General features: G+C 40.5%; 1 protein-coding gene across 4 annotated transcripts in view; it reads left to right on the top strand.

Annotated features, from left to right (window-relative positions):
• The window catches only part of LOC109520743 (septin-7-like), a 59,293-nt gene that overhangs the window by 36,318 nt on the left and 11,513 nt on the right, over positions 1–11,462 (top strand). For 2 of the 4 annotated variants that reach the window (XM_019878169.1, XM_019878170.1), the window contains exons 4-9: positions 405–505; positions 615–749; positions 2,775–2,892; positions 3,887–3,979; positions 4,483–4,579; positions 6,532–6,543. In XM_019878169.1, coding sequence (XP_019733728.1) covers positions 405–505; positions 615–749; positions 2,775–2,892; positions 3,887–3,979; positions 4,483–4,579; positions 6,532–6,543 — 556 coding nt within the window. The remainder of the gene's footprint in view (positions 1–404; positions 506–614; positions 750–2,774; positions 2,893–3,886; positions 3,980–4,482; positions 4,580–6,531; positions 6,544–11,462) is intronic. The other 2 variants (XM_019878171.1, XM_019878172.1) reach the window with 1 other exon arrangement.

Genomic DNA, 11,462 nt, shown 5'->3' with positions numbered 1-11,462 from the left:
GGAATGTGTTTACTTTTTTAGTTTTGATTTTGAGCAGCAAATTTGAAGTTACATATTGGTGCTCACCAGGAATGCATAAGCAAAATTGCACAAATTTTCACTTGAAAGAATAGTGAACAATCTTTGGGATTTTTTTCTGTTAAAGTTTCAAATAGTGTGTAAATTGAATACACTTCAACTTCAGCATGTTTCGTGCCACTTTTGTAAGTGGCCCCGCCCCCCGTCCAGGCCCCGCCCCCGTCCCGGCCACGTCCCCTACCGCTTTTTTCATTACTAGCCACTCTCATCCCTGTTGTAAACCTACACAGCAAACTTTCAGATGACGCAGCGCTCATAACAACATGCCAACTGTGCGCTCCTGGAAATGCCGTCTTGCAAGTCAATGGATGGCTTGTGTGTTTCAGGTGGAGCAGTCTAAGGTGCTCATTAAAGAAGGGGGCGTCCAGCTGACTCTCACCATTGTTGATACACCAGGATTTGGAGATGCCGTAGACAACAGTAACTGGTAAGTAGCTTTCTTGTTCGTGACATTGATTCAGTCAGTCCAAATTTCATATGAGAGAGATGTTTTTTTTTTATGTTACTGCTTGATGTCAAATTCTCTCCTTTTTCAGTTGGCAACCAGTTATCAACTATATTGACAGCAAGTGTGAGGACTTCCTGAACGCAGAATCGAGGGTGAACCGCAGATCGATGCCAGACAACAGGGTGCACTGCTGTCTGTACTTCATTGCGCCTTCTGGACACGGGTAGAGGATACATTTAATCAGATTACATTTTGGATTTAGCACACTCGCATTCCATTAAAACACTGGCAACCATGTTGACGCACTACAATATATATGATGTCAAAGAGATTAAACTGTATTTACCAGTATAGTACAGTATATACAGTATCATGGCTGTCAAATCAATATTTAATTTTTTTTTGCACTACAGATATGACAGATTCTACCACTGATGAATTATCAGTAAAGTATGTTCAAGTTTAAGTCCACTTTATTGTCAAATGTGCTACATGTGCAACATACAGCACAGATTAAATTACTTTCCTCTTAACCACAGGAGAGAGAGAGGATGTGGATCATTATTGTATAAACTAGTCCAGTAATTCCATAACTATATTTGAGACGCTGTAGATATCATCTAATTCTCATCCTCTTTCTATTGGGGGCAATTGTGATCGGTGCATAGATTAGAGTTCACACCAATGACTACGCCAGCCGTGATTGACATAAGTGGATTTCAATATACTGTCCCAGGAAGAGAGAGAGGAAAAAGAGAGAGGTCCAGCAGGAGTGATGTTTGTGATTCTTTAGCCATGTGATACTGTTCCGCCCCATAATTTTTATTTATTATCATTATTATTTTTAAATTAACCCATTTTGTACCCCATTCTAAAAGGATGAAAATTAGCATCTGCTTATTTTAGTTGTTAATACATAATAGGGAATATCTAGCAGTTTTGGACGGTGAAGTCGCTCAAGTCACCAACGTAATTATTAAGAGGCCAAATCTAACAGCCGAGCTGTTAGAGCAGCAACTATCTCTGCTCATGCTCCACAGAGTCCTGCTCACGATCCCTCTGGTCAGTCGTGTGTGCCATTGAATGTTGCTGAATATAACCACGGCATCAGCGCATGTTCACAAATTGGGTTCATCTTCACCTTAGCTCAGATATTTGAAAGCGTGCCCTGAGACTTCTTACGTGTCGTACATACATTTTACATTGTAGTATAACAAGTTTAACCACAATTTCACGCTTGTGGACATTTAAAAACCAAATTTATCATTGAGATAATTTGTAATTGGAGTAATGTTTTCAGTCTGGGTTTCCTTGAAACAAGGGTTGGAATCGATATTCAACACAGTTCCTACCGTAAAGGATTGTTTTTACAACCAAATAAACAATCCTATTTTTAGGGCCATTTTGGATGTAGAGGGAAGCCCGTCTGTTCAAGCAAAATCTGACTAGTAATCAGTTTTAAAGGAGACGCTAATGAAATTGTGACAGAAAAAAACTGTTTGTTCCCAGGTGTCTTAACATGTACAGTATATGGCAGGCTTTTGTCAAAATAACCCAAGGACAGATCACATCCTATCTCCTTAATTGCAGAAATTATGCTATTTTAGGGGCCAGCCATCTCATGCAAGTCAGCCGGTCCTCATCCCGCCTCACATAAAGCTGGGCCAAGAAAGAGCCTGGCCTTTGTTAGCTTCACAATCAGTGCGCTACATAAAGCACATCAACACACCTGCCTCGGTTGGCTGCGAGTTTTCGTGGTGACCAGCTGCTTGCTCCGACTACCTTTTCATGATTTTGCTCACAATAGCGTTCGTACAACCATGCCAGTAAATACATTGACCAACTTGACATTCTGTTAAAAATGCCAGCCTCTGTCAGCACCATCTTTGAGTGCATGGTACTTGGGTCCCCTGCTGGTGACCCACTGAACTGTACTTGCTATATTACCATCAAAGGTGGAAGGACTGACTAGCCCTGTTTGATGGGGCATTGATTCTTGATTAATAAGATTCATTCCTTTCCCCAATTTAAAAAAAAAAAAAAAATATGTACAATACACATTTACTCGTGGACGGGTGTACACGTGCAATGAGGTTTACAATTGAAGACATAAGTACTTCTGCAAGAAAAAAAAAACAATCAGTACACTTTTTTGTGGTCCTCTTCAGTATTGAGATTCCCCTAAATTTTTGCATGTCTCTTGGTCGTGTCATTTTCCATCCATCCATTGTCTCTGTATATCCTTCAGACTAAAGCCACTTGACATCGAGTTCATGAAGAGGCTCCACGACAAAGTTAATGTCATTCCACTTATTGCAAAAGCTGACACTCTGACCCCAGAGGAATGCCAGCTTTTTAAGAAACAGGTATTTGTGAACTGTAAGAAAATATTACTTGTTAGTATGAGAATTTCTGATCTCTGGCAAAGCCATGCCCGCTTTTTTAATCTATACAGTGGTACCTCTCTACTTATGAAATTAATTGATTCTGGAAGAAATTTCTTAACTAGAAAAGTTTTCTAAATAGAGATGCATTTCCATGTAAATGCCCTAATCCGTTTCAAGCACCCCCAAAATTCTGACATAAATGTTTTCTGAAGGATAAAAATGCATCAAAATATGTAACAAATACATGTTACAAAAATGCATCAAAATATGTAACAAATACATGTTACAAGTAGATTATTGCACAATAAATGAGTTGTGCACAATGTAAAAAACAAAGAATAAAGAATGAAAATGTTTTTTTAACTTATAACTGCGTCCTCACCGTTTTTTTGTCCTCTTTAGTTCATGTTCTCTCTCAGAAGTGGTTTTTGCCTGTTTTTTGTCACAAACCGACCCGAGGACGTTTGCTTTTAACAATCCTTCGAAAATGTCCAAGCAAACATCAGCATAGTGTGCGATCGCCCAACTGGTGAACACTTTTTCTGGGTGATTCACATTTACGTAAAACTATCATTCACCCATGGGGTGAATGACGAGGACGTTGCATCGACACAGATCTTTCTCTTTATCTATCTACACACATAGACACAGACAGTAGAGGTCCCCCTTAGCCAATGGGATGCCAGAATGATGCTCGATAGTAGCCAATGGCAGAAGAGCTCTAAGCATTCAGGAAACTCGGCGCTGCGACTAGCAGCCCATACTGTGTTTTTACCTTTCGTATCTTGGAATTTCTTTCGTAACAAGAAGCAATATTTTCCTGTTGAGGCGTTTCATAACTTGAATATTTCTTATGAAGAGACATTCGTAAGTAGAGGTACCGCTGTACTTTGTTCTGCAAATCTTTACTCCCAAATAACAGGGAAAAGATGTATATATAGTATGTTTGACTTTCATGTTTCATTTTTGATAGATAATGAAAGAGATCCAGGAGCACAAAATCAAAATTTATGAATTCCCAGATACAGACGATGATGAGGACAACAAGCTGATCCGGAAGATCAAGGTATTGGACAACAAATTGTTAGTAGTCTGCCGAAAGAATAAATAAATAAATACCAAAGGCCAGTCTGCCCTTTCGGTCATTTCCATTGCTTGCAGGTTTGCCCCAGTTTTAGCTGTAGCTTAGCCACTCTACAGTGATGGTCATTTATGTAACACGCCTCAGTAACTGCTCCCTCTGGCCAAAACATTGTGTCCGTTTGCCTCTTTCAAATGATTCCATCAACAGTGTTCATGTTAACCTGGACGGTAATCCTGTCTGAACCTTTCTCGGGTACAAAAAAATTCATTTGAAAATTTTACTCAGTCTCTTTACATCCCAGCTGAGGTTTTTCGTTTTTTAGTCTATAAAATGTCCCACACAGCCCTTCATTTCGTCATCTACAGTAGCCTCAACATTGCCCAGAGATGCAGAGGGATGTTAGTCGTTGACAAAGACTTTTTGACAACAATTGTGATGTACCACGAAACAAATTATTGAAACAATTTTTTTCCACCTCGCACCAGGAGAAGATGCCATTGGCTGTGGTTGGCAGCAACGTGGTCATTGAAGTGAATGGAAAGAAGGTCCGAGGTCGCCAGTACCCGTGGGGTGTGGCAGAAGGTAGGATTCAAGCAGGCCATCTGCCAGAAAGAAAAGACACGTTTTAGACATTGTCGATCTTCATTTTTTGGATGTTCAAGAATTTTGCACAGTGTGTTTATAGGTTTGAGAATAGGCTGTTTCAGAACATAAGTTCAGAACTGTATGTTCTCAAATCCTCCTTATATCCTCAAGATGTATTAACTGCCTGGTGATAAAATGGATCTTCTCAAAATGCAATCTGTGAAACTGGCTTTCACCCAGTTCAGAGAATCGCAGTTTTCCCTCTGAACGCGATTTATCGGTTTAAAAGCTGTTTTAGGGAAACACTCTTTTGCACTTTTGCAATTTGAAAGTAGGGCTGAACAATTTTGAAAAATAATCTCATTGCATTTCAATATTGCAAATCCCATTCAATATGCTTTTTTTTTTTTTTTTTTCTCAAGGTCCTCTTTCCATGAATGTAAGAAATAAATTTGTATGAGTCAATAAACAATCTGATTTACGATAATCAATGTTTTGGTCTTCGAGGTTAGGCTCATACTAAAATAAAGGCCAGCGACTCATGAAAAACAGTATACTGTATTTATCTACTTTAATTTGAGCTTTCAATTTAGGTAAACACTTTGACTTGCAGTCTTTTAAGTATTCACAATGTCGACTTTCCTACCGAACAAGTGCGATGTAAACGTCAGTCATGAACAAAACATGAAACAATTTATGTACTGTAAATATGTGGACTGCATATTTTAGGCACTGAACATATCTACACAGTAAGGCTATGCACAAATCAATGGTGATTTGAAGATGGATTCTAGCCGGTGGAGAAAAGCAAGTATTGAATTCTAATTTTTTCACTAAAACCTCAATGAATCTTGTCATATAGTACTGTTGCATGAGAGCTCAGTATGTGTGACACAGCTAAAATAGTGTGAGGGCAAGCAGGTTTGTCAAGTGTTTCACCCGGAAGTGGATGCGCATCTGTTAGCTACCAAATGAACTTTAACTGTTCGGCAATGAACTCGGTGAAGCCCATCTTGGCAGTGGATCAACAATTCTGTCCTGAACCTATCCGTCACGCCGTCATGCATAGCAAAAAAACAAAAAACCCCAAAAAACGTTGCCCCAGAGAAAACACCTCTTCGGCGAGTTAGCTTGAGGATTGCGGTGTGGATTGGATGAGTTCAGGAACAGTAGCTGGTGCCGCTGTACTTTACAGTTGAATTTAATCGATTAATTTGCAAATAAGTAAATGTCACGCTTTGTTAAGCTCTTTGGGCACCCACTGTAGGATGTAGATGCAGTGCTATAAAAATGCACTCCATTACACCATTTTAATCAAATTCCATTTTTTTTTTTTTTGGAAAGGATTCAAACACCAGTCACCGTTCGATGGAATCTGTCATTTGGAACACAAATGACGAATGGAGGCTTTGGGTACGACAGCTCTCTTCGACAGCATATCAATACACACACACACACACACACACACACACAATATACTAACTGATTGAAATCTTTTATTTCCAATTTGAAGCCTCTGCAGTTTGAAAATTTGCATTCTTCTACATTGCTATGTTGATTTGAGTTTGACTGATTGTTCAGCCCTATTGGAAAGTACTGATTGCAGAATGTACCTATGAATAGTATTGCATTTTGAGTTAGTATGGGTTTATTATGACAGTTAATACATTGTTTGCTTTTACCCCGACTGTTTTTCCCCAACCAAATCAGATCATTCCTTCTGACGACATTGGTCTTTATCCTGTTAGGGATTCTGGAAAAGGAGGCTGGATTTTCTTTGTTCTGAAATATATTTCTGATTCAAAGCATCCAGCTGACAATACAATATATTCGCCTTGTTTTAATTAATGCTAAATTGTCTGAATGATGAGAATTTATTAGTCTTTCACGTTTTCATTCTTTCCTTTCTCTCCCTTTTTGTTTCTTTCATTCTTTTCCATGACTGACAGAGGGCATATTTGGTAAACAGATCCAGTCTTATCTTTATTTTAACCCCATTTTGTCACCTTCAATTCCCCAACAGAGCATCCCTAGCCTTAATCTTTCCATCACTCCTTTCCTCTCCGCTCTTTGGTTGCTGCGCTCACATCATTCGGCTGATGATCCAACCGATGCTTTTATCAGACTTGGGCGGGATACTAATTGCAACATTCAAATTTTAAAGATGCCCTGCTTTCACAAAGATGAAGCTATGTATATATATTTAAAAAAAGAAAAAAGAAACAATGCTGCAGAGGTCAAAATTACCCTTATTTGGTTTTGTAATTTTTTTGACCCAGAGCTCATTGGTATCATGATAGGAATCGCATGTTGATGCACCATGACCATATAACATGGTTCTTGCATTTTACCCCACTGAAGAAATGCTGCGTATTTAATATCATTGAACTACGCAGAATTGTTGTTGGTTAGTGCAAACATTAGCAGTCAAACAAAACTCTTCGATTCCTGGATGTTTTTCCAAGGTACCTGCAACACTACAAGTTACCTCAAACTTGCTTGATCTACCGTGTGTTGAAAAAATACTGGTCGTCCTTCTGCTGCATTTTGCATTGAGTTTGGTAGCCTTTGTGAGATAGTAAAAATTGGCTTGATTGTCCGTAACATTTAGGTGAGCTAAAGATGGAAGAGGAAAAAAAGTAGTTAGGAAAGGGGCATGGTCTTTATTTAGTTGATGCTTAAAGTATGATCAATGAGGAGAAAGAGCCTTTGTTGTCACAGGGCTACAGATAATGCTTTATGGTGTCTTTCAATCGGGCATCAAAGTCTGACAAAAATATGTTTCATGCTATAAATAGCATTTTTTTTTTTTTTTTTTGCTTAGTTTTGTTCTGCCCGTATCTAGAGACGTTATTTCAAGTAGCGGCTGTTTATTTTTGGTCCAGGTCTGATGCTGTGGCTAGTTTTTGTGAAAATCATTTGAAAAGCATTTTGAAAGCCAAACACTATGGGTCCCGTCTTTGCTTCTGTAGTAGTTCTTCAACTACATTTCGGCCTGCTGTTCCTTGTGTTGTTTGACTTAAACACAGGGATATATAGGCTAAGGTTAGAAATGCTGTTTCACCGAGCAAAGCTGGGATCCATGATCCACACACATTTTGAATAGATTCATGCGCTCGTATTGTAGCAGTCTGTGCAAGTTATTAATGTAATGTGGCTTTATCATTATTTCATTCATTTGCATTCTTGAGGGACACAAAAGACACAACACGCATGCTTTTGCATGTTTCAAAGAAAAGATTGTGTGCTTTTAGCAAACAATGTACAGTAGTTTATCATCATACAGGTAGATTAAAAAGGAAAAAAAATGCCTGGGGCCTAAAACACCTGATGAACCATGAGAATATTTTTTGAAACGATGACTGATTGACAAATAGACTGGACATGCATTGTTCAGAATAATTCATCAGGTATTTTCTGCCAATAGAATCAGATTGATATTATTAACAAGCCACTTTGTTTTTCTCCCCTTAAAATCCACGAGATCCTTGTTTTGTCTCCTTAAAACCACCCCCACCCAGCCGGTCATGCATAAATCCTCTTCTTTGGACCCAACTATCCCGCTCCCTTTATAACCACTGCACTCTTAAGCCAGTCAGCTTGGATACATGCAGGTTATGGTGATGACCTGGGCCAAATCTGGGCTGATTTTGGGCCAGAATCGGCGTCTGAAATTACGAAACCCCAGTGACTCCAGACCCAGATTTTGCCCCCGATGGGCACAGACAGTAACTGAAAAACCGTACCCCTCCCCTTCGTCAGAGCTCCCTCCTCTAGAAGATACAGGAGGTCAATGGCTGGCTTGGGAGGCCAAGGGGCAAGACTGCTTAAGTTTCATCAATGGTAAGGTGTCCTCCTTATTTGCTGTCCTGATGATGATTGACTACCAGTGGACTGGAAGTTAAACCAATAAGGAGCAGCATTTTTGAATACAGAAGAGGTTGGAGATTGTCTACAGTTTGCCTACGACCACATTCATCCTCAAGAGCAGTCCTTTTCCAGAATCCCAGCTGATCATTAACCATGGCTGCATAATTAAATTTGAATTAACCTCATTAACTATCCCATCATGAAAGGACATATGTGTGTATATACAGTGGTACCTCTACTTATGAAATTAATTGGTTCTGGAAGAAATTTCTTAACTAGAAAATTTGTAAATAGAGACACATTTTCCATGTAAATGCCCTCATTTGTTCAAAGCCCCCCAAAAATTCAAGTCAAGTCAAGTACAACTTTATTGTCAAATGCACTCTGTGTGCAACATACAGCACAGATGAAATTTCTTCCCTCTCAACCAGACAACAAGACAACAAGAGGAGCCGCTGTGGGTGCCCGCGCCACCATCAAAAGAACAGTTAACATAAAATGACAAAATAATACAACACAACACATAATACACAGACAGTTTTCCTGCATACAGTTTGTTGCTTGAAACAGTTGTTGAAAGAAGAGCGAATCAAAGTGTCCTTTTCACCAGTGGATCAAAGATATCATGCTGAAAATGTGCACATGCATGCTACAAGCTAGGTTTGAAAGCAACAAGAAGCTGTAGCGTCCGTTAACGAAAAAGAGATTGGCTCACATCTCCTGTCCCATGTAAATCTGCTTCAATTCCAAGCCGCGACTGTATTTTTTACCTTCCGTATCTTGAAATTTCTTTCGTAACAATATTTTCCTCTTTAAACGTTTCGTAACTCGAAAATTTGTGTGTGTGTGTGTGTGTGTGTGTGTGTGTGTGTGTGTGTGTGTGTGTGTGTGTGCGTGTGCGTGTGTGTCACAAAAAGTTAGGGATGTTTGGCTTTCAGGTGAAATTTATGGAAAATCCCCAAATTTCCTGCTACAGTGACATCATATCATGAAATTAGGACATTTAAGTAGACGGATGCACGAGTGATTTTCTCATCTCAAGCAATTCATTGAAACAAAAGTGAACAACAATGGCGGGCACACCACCCGCCACGCAACACTCCGATCGCTATGGCAATGTTTATTGCCTTCAAAATATGATACAACGCAAATTCAAAGTGCATGAAAATGACGACTCACCACAGCACCGAGCTTGATTTTCTGTAACCAGACGGTCCCATCTCGGGGTAATAGGAGACAATGACACCTCAAGTGTGTGGTTTATGTCCAGTCTACTTCGTAATTTTGTTTTCGTCGCCGTTGCTGCAGAAACCCCCCGCCTCACACAGGTAGGATGTCGGAAATAGCAACAGTGCTATTGTGGCGATCTCAGAGTATTCAGCCATAACTTAAATCCAGTTGTCTCGAACGTACTTTTAAGGCCGCCGTGATTTGCGATCTCCAGCAGTTTTTTTTTACTCATTTTACGAGCTCCTGCGTTTTGTTTTGAAGTAATCGGTCACGTGATGGAGAAGCGTGGCTTGACGTGTGTCAAGCGTGACACAGACGGATGTAACAGAATCCGGTAGTTTTTCAAAATAAAACATCTTTCGTATTCCGAAATAAATAAAACGGAATTAAGGCAAGTTCTTTCTGTGTGGCCCGGCACCAAATGCCCGGCGGACCGGTACCGGTCCGCGGACCGGCGGTTGGGGACCCCTGCTGTATGGTACAGCACATTTGACAATAAAGTTGTATTCAATTCAATTCAAAACCACGACAAAAAAATGTCGACATCTCATTAACTCGTCTTATGCCCTTGAGCGTTACATTTTGATGACGACGTGTCATGCTGTTCACAAGTGGACTTATTGTTTGCTGAGGCATCCCACTCTTCTTGACGGGTCATTGAGGTTCTGGGGTGTTGAGTTTTGAGCCTCAACACCGTGGCTCAGCTTATCCGACAGGTTTGCAATAGGATTCAGGTCTGGAGAAAGTGCAATTGCCATTCCATTTGCGGTATACAGTACCAGCGTCCCAACAGCCGTTCCTTGATGATGGGACCCGATAAGCTGGACCATTGTCGTCCATGAAGGTGAAATTAGGCCCGTGTAAGGGCACAATCGCTGGATTAATAAACATTAGTCAGGTAGTATGTGCTTGTCACAAAGTGTAGGGCAGCTCTGTGCCGACTGGACACACGTGCCCACACTGTGACATCGCCACCACCTAATGCTTGTCTGGTGACAACAGTGGCTGTTGCAGAGCGCTCTCCTCGATGTCTCTGACATCGTCGGAGGCCGTCATTTCTGCTCAACATGACTCGACTTTCATCAGAGAACAGCACTGAGGCTCACTAGCCCTTCATCCAGTGGAAATGATCCCTGGCCCTTGCAAGACGCTTGTAGGTCATCTAGCACGCAGACCATAGTGATGCAAATGCGTTTGAATGGTCTGACGTAACACTTGGGTGCCTCTTACCTCCCTTAAATTTGCCTCGAATGGAGTGGCATTCATCATCCGGTTTCTCAGGCCATAGTTCACAACGTAGCGGCCAAAGGACGTCCACGTCTACATCTTTCTGTGACTCTTCCAGTCTCTCTGCATCTCTGTTGCAACCTGCTGATGACACTCTGACACCCTAAGCTTCCGTCTGAGAACATCCTGTTTGAAGCATCACCATGGCAAGGTACTTTTGATCCATTGTTAGGTGTCGTCTTGGTCTCATGTTGTCAAAATGTGAACGGCATGTTGAGGACGACACCAGCTCTAATTGAACCAGGACATTTATTGGTCGATGTTATGACTTTTGCCGTTAAGCTCCACGTTAGAGAACAGCAGCTTGTGCAAAAAAGTACTGAAACATTTAATAGTTGGTGCATTCAAAAGCTTACGGAATGTCACATTAAGTTCACCTGTAAAAGTTTGAATGCATTTTAGGCTGGCAACTGAAATTTCACCTGAAAGCCAAATATCCCTTGTGTGTGTGTGTGTGTGTGTGTGTGTGTGTGTGTGTGTGTGTGTGTGTGTG

Source organism: Hippocampus comes, unplaced genomic scaffold (assembly GCF_001891065.2).
Source record: "Hippocampus comes isolate QL1 unplaced genomic scaffold, H_comes_QL1_v1.1 scaffold37, whole genome shotgun sequence".
NCBI classification, from domain to species: Eukaryota; Metazoa; Chordata; class Actinopteri; order Syngnathiformes; family Syngnathidae; genus Hippocampus; species Hippocampus comes.
This window is presented reverse-complemented; position numbering and strand designations above follow the sequence as displayed.